Source organism: Pinus tabuliformis, chromosome J (genome assembly GCF_031772625.1).
Source record: "Pinus tabuliformis cultivar Carrire ecotype Pingquan chromosome J, CPIR1, whole genome shotgun sequence".
Classification (NCBI taxonomy): Eukaryota; Viridiplantae; Streptophyta; class Pinopsida; order Pinales; family Pinaceae; genus Pinus; species Pinus tabuliformis.
The window spans coordinates 161,492,952-161,512,549 of record NC_142295.1 but is presented as its reverse complement, the minus strand read 5'-3'; the positions used below and the strand labels follow the sequence as shown (position 1 = coordinate 161,512,549).

Below are 19,598 nucleotides of genomic sequence, written 5' to 3'. Positions count from 1 at the left end.
AAAGAGGAGATCATCTTGCAGGATTCAGATAATATTAAAAATAGTATTTCTTCCAACTTTACAAAGAAGTTGTGGGAAAATAAAGAGTTGGAGGGAAAAAGGAAAGTGCAATATTATAAGGAGGCGATCAACCCCAATCTGGAAAACCAAAATTTTGTCTCTGTTTTGACTAGTGTTAAGATGAGAATGAACATTTCCAAGATCAAAACTAATTCTCATGAGCTTCATAGTGAAACTAGGCATTGGTGAATTCTTAAAACACAACGGGATGAACTAGGTTGCCGCTTGTGCAAGCATTGGTGAATTATGAAAACACCTTGGGATGAAAGAGTTTGTCACCCATCCTAGGAGGGTTGAAAAACTTGTGTCACCAATCCTAGGAGGGTTGAAAAAACACCTTGGGATGAAAGAGTTTGTCACCAATCCTAGAAGGGTTGAAAATAAAAACCACTTTCTCTTAGATTGTCCATCTTATACTCACATGAAAGAGTTTGCCACCAAACCTGGGAGGATTGAATCTTGTACTCACATTCAAACACTTTCTCTTAAATTGTCCATCTTATACTCAATTTCACTTTCTCTTAGATTGTCCATCTTATAATCACATTAAAACTCTTTCTCTTACATTGTCCACCTTATACTCACATTCAATTCCCTTCAAGCTTATAGGAATTACTAGTAATAAAACATTCGACACAGTCTAACATGTCTTCAAAGAATAGAACCCAAGAAGAGGGTGCATTAAACCCATTAGCTACCACTAGAGCTATTGTCCTTTGACAACCTTCTTAACATTTTAACTCAACAAAACTATGGTGATTTGGGAACCCTTCTCTCCCTTCTTTTTTAGCATATAAATAAAATGTTAAAAAATGATATTTCATCTATTACCTTTTTAGGGTTTGATAGACCATATAAGCCTTAGTGGACACTAATCATCATAATGGTCATAATTATACATCGAAATGATCATTTCACTCCTCTTAATATTATTATAATAATACCATACCATATATATATATATATATATATATATATATATATATATATATATATATATATAATTTCAAAACCCCTATACCTTATATATATAATAATACAAAACCCCTCTAGTTAATTTATTATTTTTAAAATTTTAAATTACTTTTAATTTATATCTAGATTATTAATTTAATAATAGTTATCATTGATTTACACCAAACTTAACAAATTTTTAAATCCAAAATATGTTAGAAATAATTATATAATATTTATAATTTTTTAAACCATTGTTCAACTTTTTTAAAAATAAACCAATAGTTATAATAAAATTATTTTAAATACAAAATATTTTTATAAAGTAAAATTTTTAAATTATAAATCTTTTAAATAGTAACATTTTTATAAAAATAATTATATTTTTTTGATATATTATTAAAAAATTTAAAATTCACATATTTAAATAAATATTCATTTTTCTATATTTAATAATAATTAATTATTTTAATTTATATTAATATAAAAAATACAAAATAAATTAATTATATATATCTACAGCATAAATTTTACTCACCTTAATCACATATTCCAAGTTTAAAAAAGAATTAATCTACACTTATTTACTTTTATATATATATCAAATTTGTTTCTTAACATATATGACTTTCCTTCATACTATTAATACATGTATTAATACATTACATTGCACAAAATATAAAATTTTAATGCATTTTGGTTATTTTTCTGAGTGGACAGTTTCGTATAGCTGACACTAAGGTTCCTATTTCAGAGAAACTTAAAACATGTTTTTACACGGTAATACGGTTTCCACTCTGTTAAATTATTGGTGCTACACTCCAGAAATAAATTGCTCCACCGTGGATTTGTGTGTCCCCACAAGACCCACAGATACTCCAAATTCCATGTCTCGAAATCTGCATTAAATGGAGGCAGGACAAATGACAAATATTAAACCTGACATTCTGGTAGGTACAGAACAAGTTATCCGCTGTAAAAGTATTCTGGCCATAAATAATTCTGGTAATAACGCCAACGTCCGTCTATTCAAACGGTGACGGAAACGGTGGGCCCGAGTAGCCACGTATGCAAGTTCGGAGAACCTGCAATCGTCGTGGGTTGCCGTCTCCACTGGAGGTTTTGAACACAATGAGGTCAATAATCTAAACTCACAGGAACATGAGTGGATTAAATAAAATCTTGTGTATTAACCTCCCACAAAGCAACTATTTCATCCTGACTTTTGCGGGACTCCTTGCATTCATTTAAATCAAAGGGACTTTAAGTCCGGGAGTACGGAAGGGGAGGTTTTTTTTTAAATATATATAATTTAAAAAAGAAGTAATAGTTTTTATTATTTTTTTCCTGGACATAATTAATTGGAAAAAAATTGAGTGGTGTACTCAACGACATTAAAAATTACAATGTTAAAAATAAAAGGAAAGAATATTCGATAATGATAAGAATTTTTAGGTGGCACCATTAGAGGCTTTTTATTTTAAGGATATAATTTTTTTTTATAAATATATGTATATGAGATTAAATTTGGGAAAAATAGCTACGCACAAAAATAATCTATGCTTTATAATTCCACAAGTTTTTTTAGCAATATTCTTTAAATACTCAAGTTTTTTTTAGCAATATCCTTTAGATACTCAAAAATTGTACCAAAGTGAAACATATGCATTATATTTTTCATGATTAGTAACATACTAATGTTATGAAATAACAAAATTTATATAGTTAAACACATTTTTATAAATAGAAATTATATATTGTGAAAGTAAATTAAGTTTCTACAATTAAATTTTTAACCAAATCTTTTCATTCATTGTGCAAGTACTTCTAATTATAATTATGCCTCCAAATTAGGATGTTTCTTTTGAGTGTTTGAATTGCCACTAACACCCATGAAAGGCCATTATCAACTTGCACCTACATATAACTACTAACTCCATCAAAATGATTAAAATTATTTAGTACTGATTAGAAAACAATGACCAAACGAAATTGACCAATGAATCATAATCTACACAGATTACAAAATGTCAAATATTTTCCTTATTTCATCTTGAAATCATTGGCTCATTAAATCTAATATCTTCATAGTTTTACCATTAAGATGACCCTATGACTTCTCTCCGGTTTTTTTTTCGAATTTGTTTTTTTTTTTTTCCTCACGAGCCACATCTCTTTTCCTTTGTTTTATTTTATTTTTTTCCATAACGGGCCACATCCTCTTTTCCCTTATATAATTCAGTTTGCTGTCATGTGCGTTCTCATAACAACATTAAAAAAATATGTCAAAATTTCCATTGACGAAGGTATTTTTATAAAAAATGTCCCACATGGACCAAGCAACTTTGTAAAGAATGTCCGCTGATAAAGATATTCAAAGCATAATTGGACTTAGATGCAGAATTTTAATCTTAACTTTTCCAGCTACCTACTGCATGGAATGTTGAGTCCTCTGTAACTTGAGTCTTTCCATCCGCGATAATTTAAGAAGTTGAGAGACAATTAAGTAAAACGAGGGTATAGATATGAATTTGGAAAATGATGAGTGAGAATTTTGTGCGACACTATTTCAGATTCAAATTCAGAATGCAGTTTATACTGTAAAAGAATAAATATGAGTCCGAATGCAGTTTATATAGTAAAAGAACAAATAAATATGAGTATATGATATTGAATTTTAAGTGAGATTATCATAACTAAAAGAGTATCAAAATATTCTAGGGTCAGAGTGTAAAGCTAAACAATCCTATTACCAAGAGATTATAAGATGAATAAAGAAAACACACTTGATTATTTGAGAAAAATGAGCTATACATGAATCTAATTTATAAAATAACAAAGGCTTCTAGAAATAGGTAGAAGATAAGACTGATGACTCAATAGTAGACTCAACGCAACTTAAAAAATCACTATATAACTTACAAGTTTTAATATTTATTGGAACTCTAACGAGAATGTAGTCTATATAGTTAAAAAGAAAATTAATATATCATATCCATTTATAAATATGTAACACTTCTTTATATTAAACAGTAAAATTGATTAATTGTTATCTTAGAATTTTATTATAATAGAACTTATTATTAGAATAGTTATAATAACCATACATGTTAAGATAATTATTTCTTATTATATTTTATATTAATAAAATTATAATTTCATTTTAAATTATTATTAATCATAAAATAATTAATATTTATGTTAATTTATATATATTTTAAAAACTATATAATAAAAAAAATATATATATATATATATATAAATAAAAATCAAATTTGATTTAATACCTATAATATTTTTTCCAATAAAAAAATTATAGTTTAAAATAATTCTCTATATTTAATTTTTAATAATACATATGACTAATACTAAAAATTTATGAACCACATGTGACTGATACTAAACAAAAATTTAAAGAAATTCCCGTAACCTTTAATAGTTATTAAAAACACGCTTCTAATTTAAAATCCCAAAATTCCATATGACATATTATTAGATCATAGATCTGAATCTCAATAGGTTTCATTGATTTTGAATTTTCGGAACAAACTTGAGAGCATAGATCAGAATTCAATAGCTCACTCGATTAATATAGCAGGTCGGAGCTTAGATCTGAATATAATAGTGAGATTACGTCCAAATAAAGAAGATTTCTGTAACATAGAGTTTCAATTCAATTCTATCCCCATTGGGATTAACATATACCTATTTTCCTCCAACTTGAAAAAACTAAATGAAAATTTGGATGGAATTAACATATACCTATCTTCCTCATGATAGTCCAGTGAAATCTACTACCCAACTTTCATGCCACTACTCTATAAACGTGAATGAGTTCTGTAAACTATGAAATGCGGCCACTATTTAATATGCAAATTTCATCATGAAATGTGAAAGATTATCACGGTTACACTTTTACCCTTTTACTTGGGGGAGATCCTGGAGATGGGGAGGTCTTTTAGTTGAGGGAGATCCTGGAGGTGGGGGAGGCCCTGGAGGTGTGGTGCCAATTTTGCTTTTGATTCTTTCAATAAAAGTCAGAAGGTTGTTGTAAGAAGATCCGGATCCGTCTTTATTCACAGCGCGTTTGGCCAGCTTTCTCAGTTCCTGAGCTCTCATTCTCATATTCTTCCCTTCTTGCTCCGCCAAAATCATGTTCACTGCTCTTTTCACCTTCTCTTGATCCAGCTTACTATGCGCACCCACGCATAGTTTCGTGGCTATATTCAGCTGTTCTACTACGAGCTTCGAGTTAAGCGATTGCTCTGGAGAGATGGGCCAAGTGATCATGGGTACTCCCATGCTTATGCTCTCCAGCGTAGAGTTCCACCCGCAATGAGTGAGGAATGCACCGATGGAAGGATGCGATAGAATAAGGAGTTGAGGAGCCCAACCCCGTATAATTAGCCCCTTCCCTTTCTCCGCGAAGTTCCTTAATCCCTCAGGCAAGGCCACTGTATCTGGCAGTCGGTACTGCATGGCCACTGTATCTGGGAGTCGGGACGCCAAGATGAAAGCGTGCCCGCTAGCGTCCAAACCTGTCAACAACTCACAGAGTTGTTCGTGGTTGAGAATGAACATGCTCCCAAAACACACGAACACTACGGACTCCGGTCGTTGGGAACCCAGCCACCGCAAGCACGTTTCATCGTCGATATCCGCCGGCTTGCCTCGGACGATATTCATCGTTCCGCGATCGATTCCTTGCTTGTCGAAAACGGCGGGCGGGAGTAGCGGACCTATGTTCAACACCGGCTCCGCATTCAAACTCTTCATGTGATTGATCCCCGAGGAATCGATGCCGTCAAACGTATTAATGAGTATCATCTGCTTCATCTCTCTGCCGCGGTTAATCTCCTCGATAAGCAATTTGTACCACCCCTTGGACTTTCGTCGCGAACCCGGGGGAAAGTCTGACATGCGCAGCTTCGCGAAGTTCAGTCCGGGGATTTCAAAAATCTCGTCGTCACCGTGCGGGATGTCCTGCGGCGTGCAGGCCGTGACGAAGGCGTGGAGCACAGACAGACTGTATGCCCCGATAGTGTACAAAGCAACGCTTGAGATCCCGAGCTTGGCAGCGGAGCTGTGAACCCATCCTGTACTAAAGAGATCACTGATGATGCAGGCAGCGGAGCTGTGAGTTTGCTTTCTTCCATTAGCAGCAGAAGTACAGTAATACGGACAATGAGGTTGTGCAGTAATACTAGTGATGTACTGAGCTATGGCCTTGGTTGTATATATTGATTACAACGACGAAAGTGAATTGAATAAAATTTCAAATGAACGTGGGAAAGTTGCGTCCGAGATTATACGCGTGCGTGTTTCTTTGAAAGCATTAGAAGGAATGTGATTGAAAACGATATGAGTGCCAGAATGATGGAATGTGGATCTGATTGAGCTTTGAAAGGGAAAGGGCGGGTAGCCGAGCGAACCATTCTCGTTGGTATGCTAATGATGTTGGTATGGCATGTGTGTGTGCAGATCGAGATGCAGGGAGAGGACATTGATCTTCTGCATACTACTAATGATGATGGTATCGCATGTGTGTGTGTGCAGATCGAGATGATGAAGGATGATGAGGAAATGGCATGTACGGTTGTTGTTATTACAATTAAAGCGGCGATGATCCTGGTGTGGATAGGCTGTTCTGCTATGATAATGAAGAAGAAATCGCAGCCGGGCGATCATTCCCGTTATTCACCATAGTAGTAATGATGATGATATCGCATGTGTATGTGTAGAGGATGAGGAAATTATGACATGTACTAAGATTGGATAGGATAGCATAACATAGCATCGGTTGTTATTACTATTATCTTGCTTTCATGGTGTTATCCTATACTAGGATAGGATAGGTAATTGTGTTCCGCAAATGGGATTACATGTAACATTATGTTAAGGAGGACTCCGATTAATTGTTTTAAATAGTTAGTGTAGAAATAAATTCAACACTATCAAAAATATCTTAAATTTTAAGTTTAACAATTTTAAATTAAATTTACAAAATCTTAAATTTTAAGTTTAACAATTTTAAATTAAATTTACAAAATCTTTTCTCAATATATAACCTATATTTACATAACTTTCAAAACGAAAAACAGTCTCATTAGAGACCGACCCCTATGTTAATTCCCCCATAGGATGTCGTTACTTGTTACGTCATGTCATGTCATGTCATCATCACGCATATTGGTTGCCTCGTTTCGTTTGTTTCTCCTGTCTGATAGGTAGCATCATACCCGCAAAAGTTTCTATTCTACTGTATGCTATCATTGCTCTAGTCCGGTTCCCAATTTTTTTTTTTATTTTTAGCATGATTTTCATTGTTCTCTGAAATGATTACACAAATACAAATACTCATCGTATAGTGATAGTGTTAATATTATTATTTTTAAATTAAGTTTATCTATATTATTATTAATATAATATAGTAAAATAAAAATAAAATATCTACATTATATATTATATTATATTATATAATATATATATATAATATTTTAATTTCAATCTTACTTTGTTCAATTTCATTGTGCATATCGCAAAATATGTTGTGCATATTAAAAAAATATGTTTATAATCTCACTTTGCCTATTTTTTTTTCTGTATATTTTATAACGACATCATTGATGCTCATGAGGCTAGTCAGGGAAGTTTCCCAAAATTTTTCTAAAAAACAACTTTTAATTAAATTTAATTAAATATGTATATTAATTTTTGTTTCTAATTTATATTGTTTTTTCATTTAGATAATATTTTATTTTTATTTTAAAATAGCCGTGTCAATTCTAGATTGAGAAAAAAATGAATTAAGCAACTCTTTCTCTTATACACATTGTGTTTTTTAGCAACCATATAAATTAAATTACTAATATATGCCAATAGACAACCATCCATAATAAGCATTAGAACACTTATTTCATGATATCTATCACATTGCTAATAATAAAAAATCATAAAAAATAACTAAATGATAACTTTATTATTATTGTTATTATTAATGATAAAAATAATTAACACATAAATTAAACATTTATATATTTAAAAAGATATATAATAAGATTTTTCACCATGGAGATTCATCCACGCTTTATCATAGAGATTCTTAATTTATAATACCATGGCTTTATTATGTCAATAAGCATGTCTATTTTGGATGAGGACTTCCAAAATTTTAATTTAATTACCAATAATTATTAGGTGGATGGTAGGGATTTAACCTCCATGAAATATTCTAGAGTATTCTTAGTAATATACACAAATTAAAGGATGAGATTTGTTTTCATAGCAGTTATGTTTTTTCCTTTAATTAAATTGATTAATTAAAAGAAAATGTGATATCAACAAGTGTCATAAAGTTATGTTTTTAGGTATGTGGTATTGATAAACCATGGTGATAACTCATGGTATTATAACAAACTCTATACACAAATTAAAAATCACTATGGTAAACTGGGGTAAATATCCATAGTTGAGAATCTTGTTCTATGTTTTTAAATATGTATATATGTTTAACAAACTCTATACACAAATTAAAAATCACTATGGTAAACTAGGGTAAATATCCATAGTTGAGAATCTTGTTCTGTGTTTTTAAATATGTATATATGTTTAACTTATATATTAGTTATTTTTATAAATAATAATAATTATAATAATTTAATTTAAAATTATAATTTAATTAGTTTTTATGATTTTTTTATGTTTATTATAGATTGATTCCTATGAGAATTTACTATAGATTTAATTTATATGGCTACTTTTTCAAGATTTTTCTAGTTTATTATCTGATCTAATTTGTCTAAAATCCATAAGGGATTCATTGAAATCACAAGTTTCATAGGTTCTTAAGATATCTTTTACAATTAATCAATTTTAATTGAAAGGGAAAATAATATATATCTACTTTAGAGATCAACAACAACCTTTAATTTGAGAATAATTCTAAAATTATTCTAAAATATTAGTGGAGGTTAAATCCCCACTAATCACATAATAACTATTGATAATTAAATTAAAATTTTAGAAATCTTATTCCAAAATAGACATGCCTATCATCATAATAAACTATTTAAATATCCATGTTAATCAATATGATGCAATATTAACTTCTTATATATAAGTAGTTTGATGTCTATCCATATTTACTAGTAATTCAATTTATATGATTGTGCTAGTATATTTCAATATCAACATCGTATATGCCCTCGATTGAGGTGTTGTTCAATTGGACATTGGAGGTCAGGGAAAGCCCCCTATCCCATCACTTCCCATAACATTTAAGGGGGCGGGGAGTGGCGAGGGGTTGGTGTGGTTAACCATCACCAGGAAACACACATGCGAACTGCATGCCTTTTACAATTTCAATGTCAAGACTTCCTTTATTCGACTATTATGTGAGGAAGTCTCTCACTCCTTGGCTTTCCCAATATTCTTGGAACTTTCCCTTGCCACACGTGGATAACTCCCTGAGAATGTCTGTGTGCAGTGGAAAATTCTCAGAGTCATGACATAATCCATGGGATATTAACTAGGCATTGTCGTTGGCCTTCTGCGATGGGCTAGAATTAACCTACATATGCATGCATGATATACTCGTCTCTAGATTTGAATTCAACTGTGTTAATTCATGGCCAAAATTTTAGTGTCTCTCGGTGCATTTTATGCCCTACCATTATTTTCTCTTATTTGTATATTGGCCTTTCTTGCACTAGTTTCATAGAATCCATGGGTGTTTACATCTTATGGGTTTTCTTAGTCTTATTCCACTAAGTGTTGTATTGTTGTGGTTACGTTATCTAGCTTGGATATTTCTTTTCTGATGCATTATTTACTAACAATAAACGTGCCATCATTGAAGGAATGGGGGTAGAAGACCTCAATATAGAGTTCATGCCCAAGCCCATGATGCCTAGCTAGTGACATTTGTCTTCCATTCTGCTACACCCCATGAAATTCATGACGAAACATGTCAACTTGAAGCACCCAAAACAAATGATCGACAAGTCTATTTAGTTTCAAAATTATAAGAAGATGTAGCTAATTGGGTTCCCGAACTTGGTCATACCAGAGGAAGATGAAGCCAATACTTGAACTCCATTAGTAGATGGAAACTCTTCTATGTAGGGTCTTGAAGGAAAATCATGAAGACCGTAATGGTAACACCTCCTCCTTGAATGAAATCAAGTGAGTGCAATGATACCAATGATCCTATCTTGCTAGTTTGGATGCCCAACTAGCTCATCTAGAAAGACACTTTCATTGTGATATAAAACCTCTTTCTCCAACAAATACTAGTGCACATAACCTATTTCTAGTTACCTCTTTAGACTCTTAACATCATGCTATGCCTTCTAGAAACTATTTTATTTCTTCTTGTAGTCCAACATATGGTAATTTTAGTAGTTTCTAAGCATTAGATGTTTTTAATTGACATTACTTGAATTTAAGTTAATGGTAAACATATATGGTTTCCCTAGTGGAAAATTGAGACTAAATTTTGCATGAACAATGATATGTTTATCTGATGTATGCTGAAATTTCGAGGTAATACAATCTTAATTCACATAAAATGAAAAATATCAACTTCTGATATATGTGTGTGTGTGTGTGTGTGTTTTACTTGGAATAAAATCATGATATACCCGAGAGTACTCACATTTCTTGGAAGGTAAACTTGCTAAATTGTTGGTCATGATTATGGGACCTTTCCCTAAGGGATTTCAAGAGAGTTGAACTCCTGATCAACAATAACTAGTCCTGAAGATGAAGCACACTTGATGGTTCGAAACGCGTCGACAAAAAATTTCTCTTATGTGATTTTACCTAAATATTTCTTAGCATACAAGTTATGGATCGCATAAACCTAATTTCATAAATTAGTAGTAATATCAAAGACCTTCACGTCTAGCTCTAGACCAGTTGAGCTAACCCTTGGGGATATATATATATATATATATATATATATATATATATATAGAGTGATTATTTTAATGTTCACCATAATTGTAATACCCATGCTTGATCTAGTTGATGTAAATCTATGTACATATGATATTTAGGCTGGTGAGATAGATACATGCGATCAATAGGTAGGTGAGATGAGGTATATTTTTAGGACCTACCATGTATATTTTTTTATATATATTTTTAGAGGAATATTTCCCTAGGATATATCCCTTTAGAGGTTGTAAGTACAGAGAGCTTGGAATTGAAAGCATGATATAACCTTTGTACATAAATTAATAAAATAAAATGGTTGGTTGCAAGCTAACTCTGTGGAAAAGAGTATGGGGGGGCATTCAACTCCAAGGAAAGATGGAAAATTTTCTAATGTGATAGTTTATGATGAAAAGGAACTAAATCACAAGTGTATTTGGAGGGTTCCACATGGCAAGACACAACCATTCATATATAAAGTGAGTGTTTTACTTGTGAAGGAATTCTTTCAATGAATTATTCAATTATGGATTTTTTTTAGGTTGTTAGTTAGTCAGTGAGCCCCAAGCTTGGAATCTATGCCTAACTAGGGCATGGTTATTCATTTAATCATGCCATAGAGGATGCATCTTGGTGAGGTCCTTGATGGCTCCAATTTATGGATTTGGAAGCCATGGGGTTTTGGTGTAACTTGGTGTTGGTGACCAGTTAGTGAACCCCATGCTTAGGCTTTGTAACTGATTGGGAGTTGTTTCCGCTTGCCCTAAAAGGGTACTTGGAAGCCTGAGAGAGCAATATGAGCACTTAGGAGCCACAAGGTTGAGACCAACCCTAGCTCGTTGTAAGGCACCCTCGAAAGTGGGTACCGTTAAGGGACTCCTAGGTGTAAAGAAGGTTTTCTCCTCTCGGGAACAAGATGGGGTGGTGAAGCATGAGCTTGTGGTTAGAGGTTGATACTGTTGGGTTTGGTACGTTGGCCGGTGTTGATGTTTGATACTCAGTGTACATAATGTTTCCTATGGAGTTGAGGCCCCAAGTCGGGGTGACCTATAGTTGAAATATTATGAACTACGTGGTCTACTGCTGGGTGGAATGTGGAAGGTCTGCAACTAGTTAGTCGTATGTTCAGATAAGTGTTCACTTTGTAGTTTATTTTATTTTTTTGCCATATATTAAATTTATATGCTACTTTTCTGTAAACCCTAGTTGGGTTTTGGTATTTGTGTGTTGATTCTATTGTGCATAATTTATCTCATGTATATAATTTTCTAGTTAAACATGTGATTAAATGGATAATTATTACATGGTATATAACGACTGGGTATTGAAGGATTTGTGAAAGTTAATATGCATTTTTTAAATTAATAAATTAACATGTACACATGCATTCACCATGGAAGAATTGGTATGACTAAATTGATAGATACATAAGATATTAAATTATTATAGAGGACTAGCCTTGGGTTGGGGTGGTCATAGGGGCTCTAGAAATGAGCCAATATTTTGGAAACTACCAGGGTTTATATGCTTCTGCTGAAATTTTGTTAGTACCCAAGCTTTTGTAGTTCGTAGTGATTCCCGACAGGGGGTTGGGGGTATTACAAAGTGGTATCAGAGCACAAGTTACAAATTTGGGCCTGCATGGACCAAGAAAAAACCCTTACAGGTAAACGTTATAGATTTCTTATACATTGTTTGATAAAATTCATAAGAATTGGAAATGGTTAAATTTCTAAAATTGAAGCGAGATCTGTATAGGAAAGGGACCTAACAAAGCTTGAGGGATGTGCCATGCTTAGAAATTGGATGTTAATGGGTGAAATTTAACCATAGAGGGCTAAATTCTTGCAATGGTAGCCTACAAAGGTGATGGCCAAACTTCCTGTTAGTTTACGAGAAAATATCATTGCAATTTTTGGTTATAGGTGTTAAATTCCTATTATTGTTGTTATGGATATATCTTTCAATTTATGAAAAAAAATCTTCATCCATTTTAATGAAAATTGTTGTCAGAAGACAGGGTTCTAAGGAGGTGGATCCATTGACGAGAAATCTATCAAAGGATGTGGAGGTAATCAATGTTAGTTCACAGATAAATCTCTATCAGGAGGTAGGGTTCCACGAAACATGAATTATCATTAAAATACACTCTCGTTACATTCTAGGAAATTTTTTGTTGGGCATAGTTCCGGAGGGGGGGAGAAGCTTTATTAATTTGGGTTGTTGATTGGAAATAATCTGGGATGTAGATCTCATAATAATCGAAGGGTGATATTAAATACATTGCAAGTGATGATTTGATGATAGATCTGAGTCTACGATCATATATTCAAAGTGTGTCTTTGGATCCCATTAGGCATGGGAGGCTAAGTTAAGCATTGAGCACTTTGGAGCTTGATGTTAGATCGACACCATTAACTAGGATAAACCTATACCATTAGATCTCATTGGCCATGGAAGGAAAATTTAACTACTAAGTAATTTTGATGCCAATAAATAATCATGGTTGTCAATATCGCTTGATCATGACCATCCAATCCTATCGGGCGCTAGTGGCGAGGGTAATGGATGCGCTGGTTATAGCGTGATATTAAATTTCTTCCATCTAATCAAATAAATCACAACCATTGGATTAGGAAGAGAAAGAAATGCCACCATATTTTGGGGAGGGGGGAGTGGACCCTCCTCCCAACTGTGGCCATTCAACTTTTGCCACGTGGAAGTCCCATATGAATTATGCTAGGTTCAAGTGGGTATTAAATGAAAGAAAGGAAGTTTTGGACGTGACAAGTGTTAAAAGGATAACTTGGACAAATTCATGCCCAATATGAATTTAGGGAGGAAAAATGTAAGGAGAAAAGGTAAATGAATGTAGGGGTGCACAGGGGAAATTCATAGGCCCGAATATAATTACAGGACATCCTTACAAGAAATTTTATTAGTCCAAGGGCATGAAAAGAACCAAATTTTTTTCGTATTTCTCTTAAAATCTATGAATGTTTTGGGTCATTTACATGGAGAGCATTTTTGAGGCCCTTAACAATTCTTTCAAGGGGAGAAACCATTTTGGAAATTGTTGTACCTATGGTATAGATAGTTGTAACACAAGGAGAAAGAGATCAAAGAGTGAAGAGATCTTTCTAATGATATACTACAATTATATTTTAGAGAAAATATGAAGGATTTATGACTGAAACAATATGAAGTAAAAAATGGGGTAAATTGGAACTTTAAAAGGAAAGAACTTAGAAACCAAGGTTTTGATTGGGGTATTGAAGTAGTCAATGGAAAGCTATGGGACTATATAATTCCACCATGGAGTGAACTTTGGAATTTTAATACGTGATTTCTCAGAAAGGTGAAAATAGTGTGTTATGATAGAATAGGAAGAAGTGAGATAAATAGACCAAAACCTTATACGCCCATAACCCTTAGTCCAATAGTTAGAATTGGGAAGAAAAGAAGTAAAGAAAAAGCTATTTATGAGTAAAACACAACTACCAACCAAGAATTTTGATTTGACAACAAATTCTGTTGAAATTCTAGGACAAATCTATAAGAGTTTTAAAGGACAAAATTTCTTAGTAGGTTGAAAATTCTAGAGGGCATAGCTTTTAGACCAACTATCAAAATTGTGAAAATAGATAGTCAATAGAAATCTATTGACAAGGAGGATACATTGTTAGGCCAAAAAATATGACATTGGGTAAGAATTCCAATAATATTCTTTAGGAAAACCTATAGGAGGTAACAAGGAGAAAATTCAAAATGAGGGCTAGAAGTGCAGAGTATTCTCAGGGACCTTATAGTGAGGAAGAAGAGGTTAGAGCTATGAATATTGACATGGGTAATGCTAAGACAGAGTCAAATGGCCATGGAGTGGATAGGCTAGAGAAAAAAGATCTAGAGGAGACCATGAGAAGCCTAAAAATGGAGGTACTCGACTTCAATGATGATAATGAGAGGCTAATAAAGGATCAACATTAAAATAACAACAAATATTTCAAAGTCTAAACAAAATCAGAAGAAAATTGGACTAGTAGACTGAGTTTAGGAAAACACATGAGTACACTATTGGAATCAAGGAAAGAGGTGCTAGAAGCTCAAAAAATTGTAGAAGTGTTTCCCAACAACATTGTCACTCAACAAGGAGATCAATCAAGAGGGCTTACACTACCTTGAAATCAGACAACAACCAAAGTTTATCACTAGTAAAAAAATCACAGAGTAGACGGGACAAGGATAATTTATAAGGGAGCTTAGAAAAAATAAACCTCCCACATTCAATGGGGAACAAAGGAAATGATTAGAAGTTGAGGCTTGGATGTTAGAGATGAGGAAGTACCTACAGTTGTACAATTATTCCTCAAATATGGAAGAACAAAGTTACTAGTGAAATGAGAACCGTGAACTCAAAAAAAGAACTCTAACCGAAAAACATGAAAAAATAAGCCAAAAACGAAAAGTGTACAAGCTGAAACCACAATTTTTTTCCAGTGTAAATTTTCAACATTTTTTTTTGTAAGCTTGGTGGTACCTTTCCATTAATTTTTGAAAATAATGCAGGGTACATCCATATGTCTAAGAGTAAGGTGGCCTCAACCTGCCCAGAGGGAAACTAGTTATATTGACCACCTAACCACAAAATATTCCATCCAAAACCAAAAAATAATAATTCTAACCAGCCACGCTATGTAAATCTGAGAGTCTTTGTTCTTTCTATTTTCTAAATAACTATAAAAATAACCACTAATAAGCCTAAAAATTTGAAACTGTGTCATGCAAAACTAGAAGCAAGGATGCAATGTCGCTACTCATCATCAACTGAATCCACTGACAGCTCCGAGTGGGCTATGCATGGGATATGTTGCTCTATTCGGCTAAGCCAACCATTATGCTACTGTAATTGAAACTGTATTTTTTGAAATTATTTGGTGTAATCTTCATGACCTCAAGGGTCTAAATGCATGTCAGGAGGAAACTTCTCTAGAGATTTCGCCATAATGCTCTTCATCATCCAAAACAAATGGGTTGTCTGTTTGTATTAAGATGACCTACCACGAGTGTGGCTTGGATCTGGGGCAACAGTTTTCCACTCGTCCATATCAAGTTAAAAATCCTCCTTGGTTTGCTGAATTAAAAGCTCCCAATTTGTAATAAGTTGCTTGATCGGGTTGGATTTGCTAGCATGATATGCTTGAGATGCTTCCTGAATTATATGATATGTTGCCTTACTTCCTTGACCCACCCCACCAAAAGAGTTGGGTTGACTAGTTAGAGAAGAAGAGTCCTTCCTTTGTTTCCCATGGCTAAGGCCCCCACTACCATTCTTACATGTACTAGCTTCCTGGACCATGATTTTTTTGTTTCCTGACAAAGACTAATCTATGTCTAACTCTGGAGATCAACTCAAATAGGGTCCCATCTTGGATGGCCAAAATTGTGAAGGGTCACTCCAATGGTATAGACCTGTTAAATCAAATTTTAACGAAACCAACCAAGTAAGGAACCCGCTCTGAATTTTATTGTCAACTGGATGCTAACACAGATTAATGGTATCACCTTTATTACTATTCCGCCTTTTCCCACTGAGGGGCCTAAATTTACTAATCGTACCATCCATATTCAGGAACTATGAATTATCCAAGCAAGCCCCAGAGGTTATCGATTTTACCAACAGAACATCTCACAAAGACCTGAAGATAAATTTGAGCAAACAATTACGATGAGTTTGCAGCCCGCCAAGCCCCTTCCATCGAGACTCCATACTAAGAATTCCGACTATAGAAACCAAACCCACTTAGTAGGTCTATGATGATAGGAATTAATATAATACTGGCCAAGAAACAAGGACTGTCCCATAACCAAACAAGATTGCCAAACTTGATAGACTCTGTTATCACTTAGAACTAAAAATTTGATGCATATAATTCTCTGTCCTAAGTCCGATGACAAAGGTCTGTGTTACGTTGATTTCATTTTATTTTTCCTCACTTAGGATTTGGAGTTTTAAAATTTTTTAACTCAAACCATACTCGACTCCTATTGGTTCTCCTCCACCCATCATTGTTCCATAGCCATGTCTTGTCTTATCCGAGTCACCATGTCTTTTAGTGATTTCGCAGCGTAATCCCATTTGCCAGTTTCGCAGCGCAATTATGGTTAAGCAATTTCGCAGCGCGTCATGATTAGGCCGTTCCGCAGCGCATCATTAGAATTTAAAACTAACAGCACTGCGAAATCATGGATTCGTGCATTTTGCAGCGAATCTTTCCCGAAATGTCAAGTCCGATAGGTGAGTCACCAGTTGTGTCTACTCATGTCAGTTTATGTACCCCTCGTTTCACGTTTGAATGCTCATTTGCCACTACCTCACCAATAGATCTGTTAATATGCATAGAAATATCATTCCCAAGAGATTTTACCGTGCATAGATCTTAATGATGGTCGTAAGTGCTGCATGAGCGACAAATCTGCCTGATTATGAATTAAAGCGTTTTAATGAAAGAATTTGAATTTCAAGCGAGGCTGAATTTCAAGCGAGTCTGATTACAAGCGAGGCTGAATTAAAAAGGAGCGGAATCACCATTTCAACCGGAGCTGTTAGACTTTGTGTGTGAAGATCCCGAAGGAAAAATGGAGAAAAAAGAGCACAGATCCGGTAAATGCCAGAGGACTGAACCTGAGGGCCTAGACATAGCGTTGAGGGATGAAGGCGTGAAGAAAGCGTTCAAAGATGCCGGGTGCTGGAACTTTTGCAAGAAGCTACAAGGAGGACATGCGCAGGTAACTAAAGAATTTGCGCTAAACTTCACTGGTTTAAATTCAAAGGTAGCTATGCTAGAAGTACAGGTTTCTCCAGAAGCAATATCTGCTGTGACAGAGATCCCAAGAGGACGAGAAGAATGGTTTAAAAATTTTAAGTTTGATATGAATCCTTGTAAGGAGTTTTTAAAGGAGGCATATGTAAACGAAGATTTAACTAAAGCAGTCCCCAGGAATTATGTCAAGGAACATTATGCTCTTCTTCTCACCTGCATACAGAAATATTTGACCTGTGAAGGAAGGTACAATAAGGTTTATTCTTACCATTTCAAACTGCTTTTGCATTTCACTGGGAAAGTCTCCATAGACATTCCTTTTTATTTATTTCGCAGTTTGAGTAAGATGTGTGACAAGGTGCAGTTGAGGAAAGAGGACTGTGAAACCTCTTTGTTTCATCATGGTTTGATTAAGTTGTTAATTTTAGATGGCCTCCAAAAGATAGGCAGAGACTGGAATTCGTTTATTTTCATGGCTGGATTCCAAAGCAAGACTGGCCTTACTCCACAACCAGCCAAAGAATTCACAATAGCTGAGCTCCAAAAAGAAGCAAGAGCTAAAAAGAAAACCAAGTCACAGCAAAGGAAACCAGTGAAGCCACTAATCATTCAAGATCAACCTCAGCAATCAACAAAACAAAAAACTCAGGATAAGAAGACTATACCTGAAACAAGCAGATCTGAAGCAGTCTCAAGGGTAAGGACAAGAAGCCAAATAAAGAAGGAAAAGGGTAAAGCCATAGCTGTTGAAGAGAGCCCAGTGTCTAAGGCAAGCTTGAATGATTTATTACAGGCCATTGAATTCGAGCAGTCTGAACCAGTCCATATTGATTTGACACAGTCACCGCAAGAAGGTACCAAGAAGTCTAAGGCCTCAAAAAGGCTTAAATTCGATGAGCCAGGTGAAGAATTTATTTTTAAACCCAGAAGACCTATTACAAGGAAGCAAGTAAAGGAAGCGCTGTCAAAAACAGAGGAAACCGGGAAAGTTAGGCAAAACGATACAAGCAGAACAGTCACTACATCTCAAGGAGATAATATAGCAGTCATAAAGAGCCAATTAGAAGCAACTAAATATGAGATTGCCAAATTGAAGAAAGACGCTAGAGAACATGCAGCCGCGTATGCAAATTATCGTAAAGCTCTGTGGAAAGGGACTGAAACCTTTGAAAACCAGTTGAATTCAGTAGTTGATGGCCATGCACAATTTCACACATGGACAGTACCAGCAATCAAAGAAGCTAAGTACATTAGAAGGATAAATATGCAATTAAGAGCTGGGAATAGAGCTATGAAGAAGAAAATTGAAGACCTGAAGGCACAGCTAGGCCAGTTACCTGCTAAATGAATTTTCTTTTCAAGAAAAGTTTTGTTCCAAATTTTGTCAAATTTGCTTGGTCTTATTGTTTTGAAGAAATGTAAATCCCTGTTATACATATGAAAAGTCGAAGGGTGTTTTTGGCAATCAAATGTTTGGGTGATAAGGATCTCGGGTCAAAAGGCAAGCTGTTTCAAATAATTCAGCAGTTTCGTAGCGCGCTACGAAACTGCAGTAGGTGATGATTTTAACGCAGACAAACAATTTTGTATTATGAGCAGGAATTTTGAAAGGGAAACGCCAAAAGGGTATGCAAGACATCAGCTGGAGCAACAATAGTCAATCAGATCAAGACAGGTGGATGCTTTAAAAAGGTGAAATATTTCGACCCAATTTTAAATTTTTGTTGTAAAGTCCCTTTATCACCGTTCAAGAGGTATCAAATGATTTGCATACAAGGAACTTTTGCCTGCACACATGTCCATCGATGCAGCTTACAACACATCAAG

General features: G+C 34.2%; 1 protein-coding gene across 1 annotated transcript in view; it reads right to left on the bottom strand.

The window, feature by feature from the left end:
- Positions 1 to 4,929: 4,929 nt before the first annotated feature.
- The window catches only part of LOC149226169 (scopoletin glucosyltransferase-like), a 67,073-nt gene continuing 52,404 nt past the window's right edge, over positions 4,930 to 19,598 (bottom strand). Inside the window, exon 2 of the mRNA XM_089380127.1 lies at positions 4,930 to 6,110. Coding sequence (XP_089236253.1) covers positions 4,930 to 6,110 — 1,181 coding nt within the window. The remainder of the gene's footprint in view (positions 6,111 to 19,598) is intronic.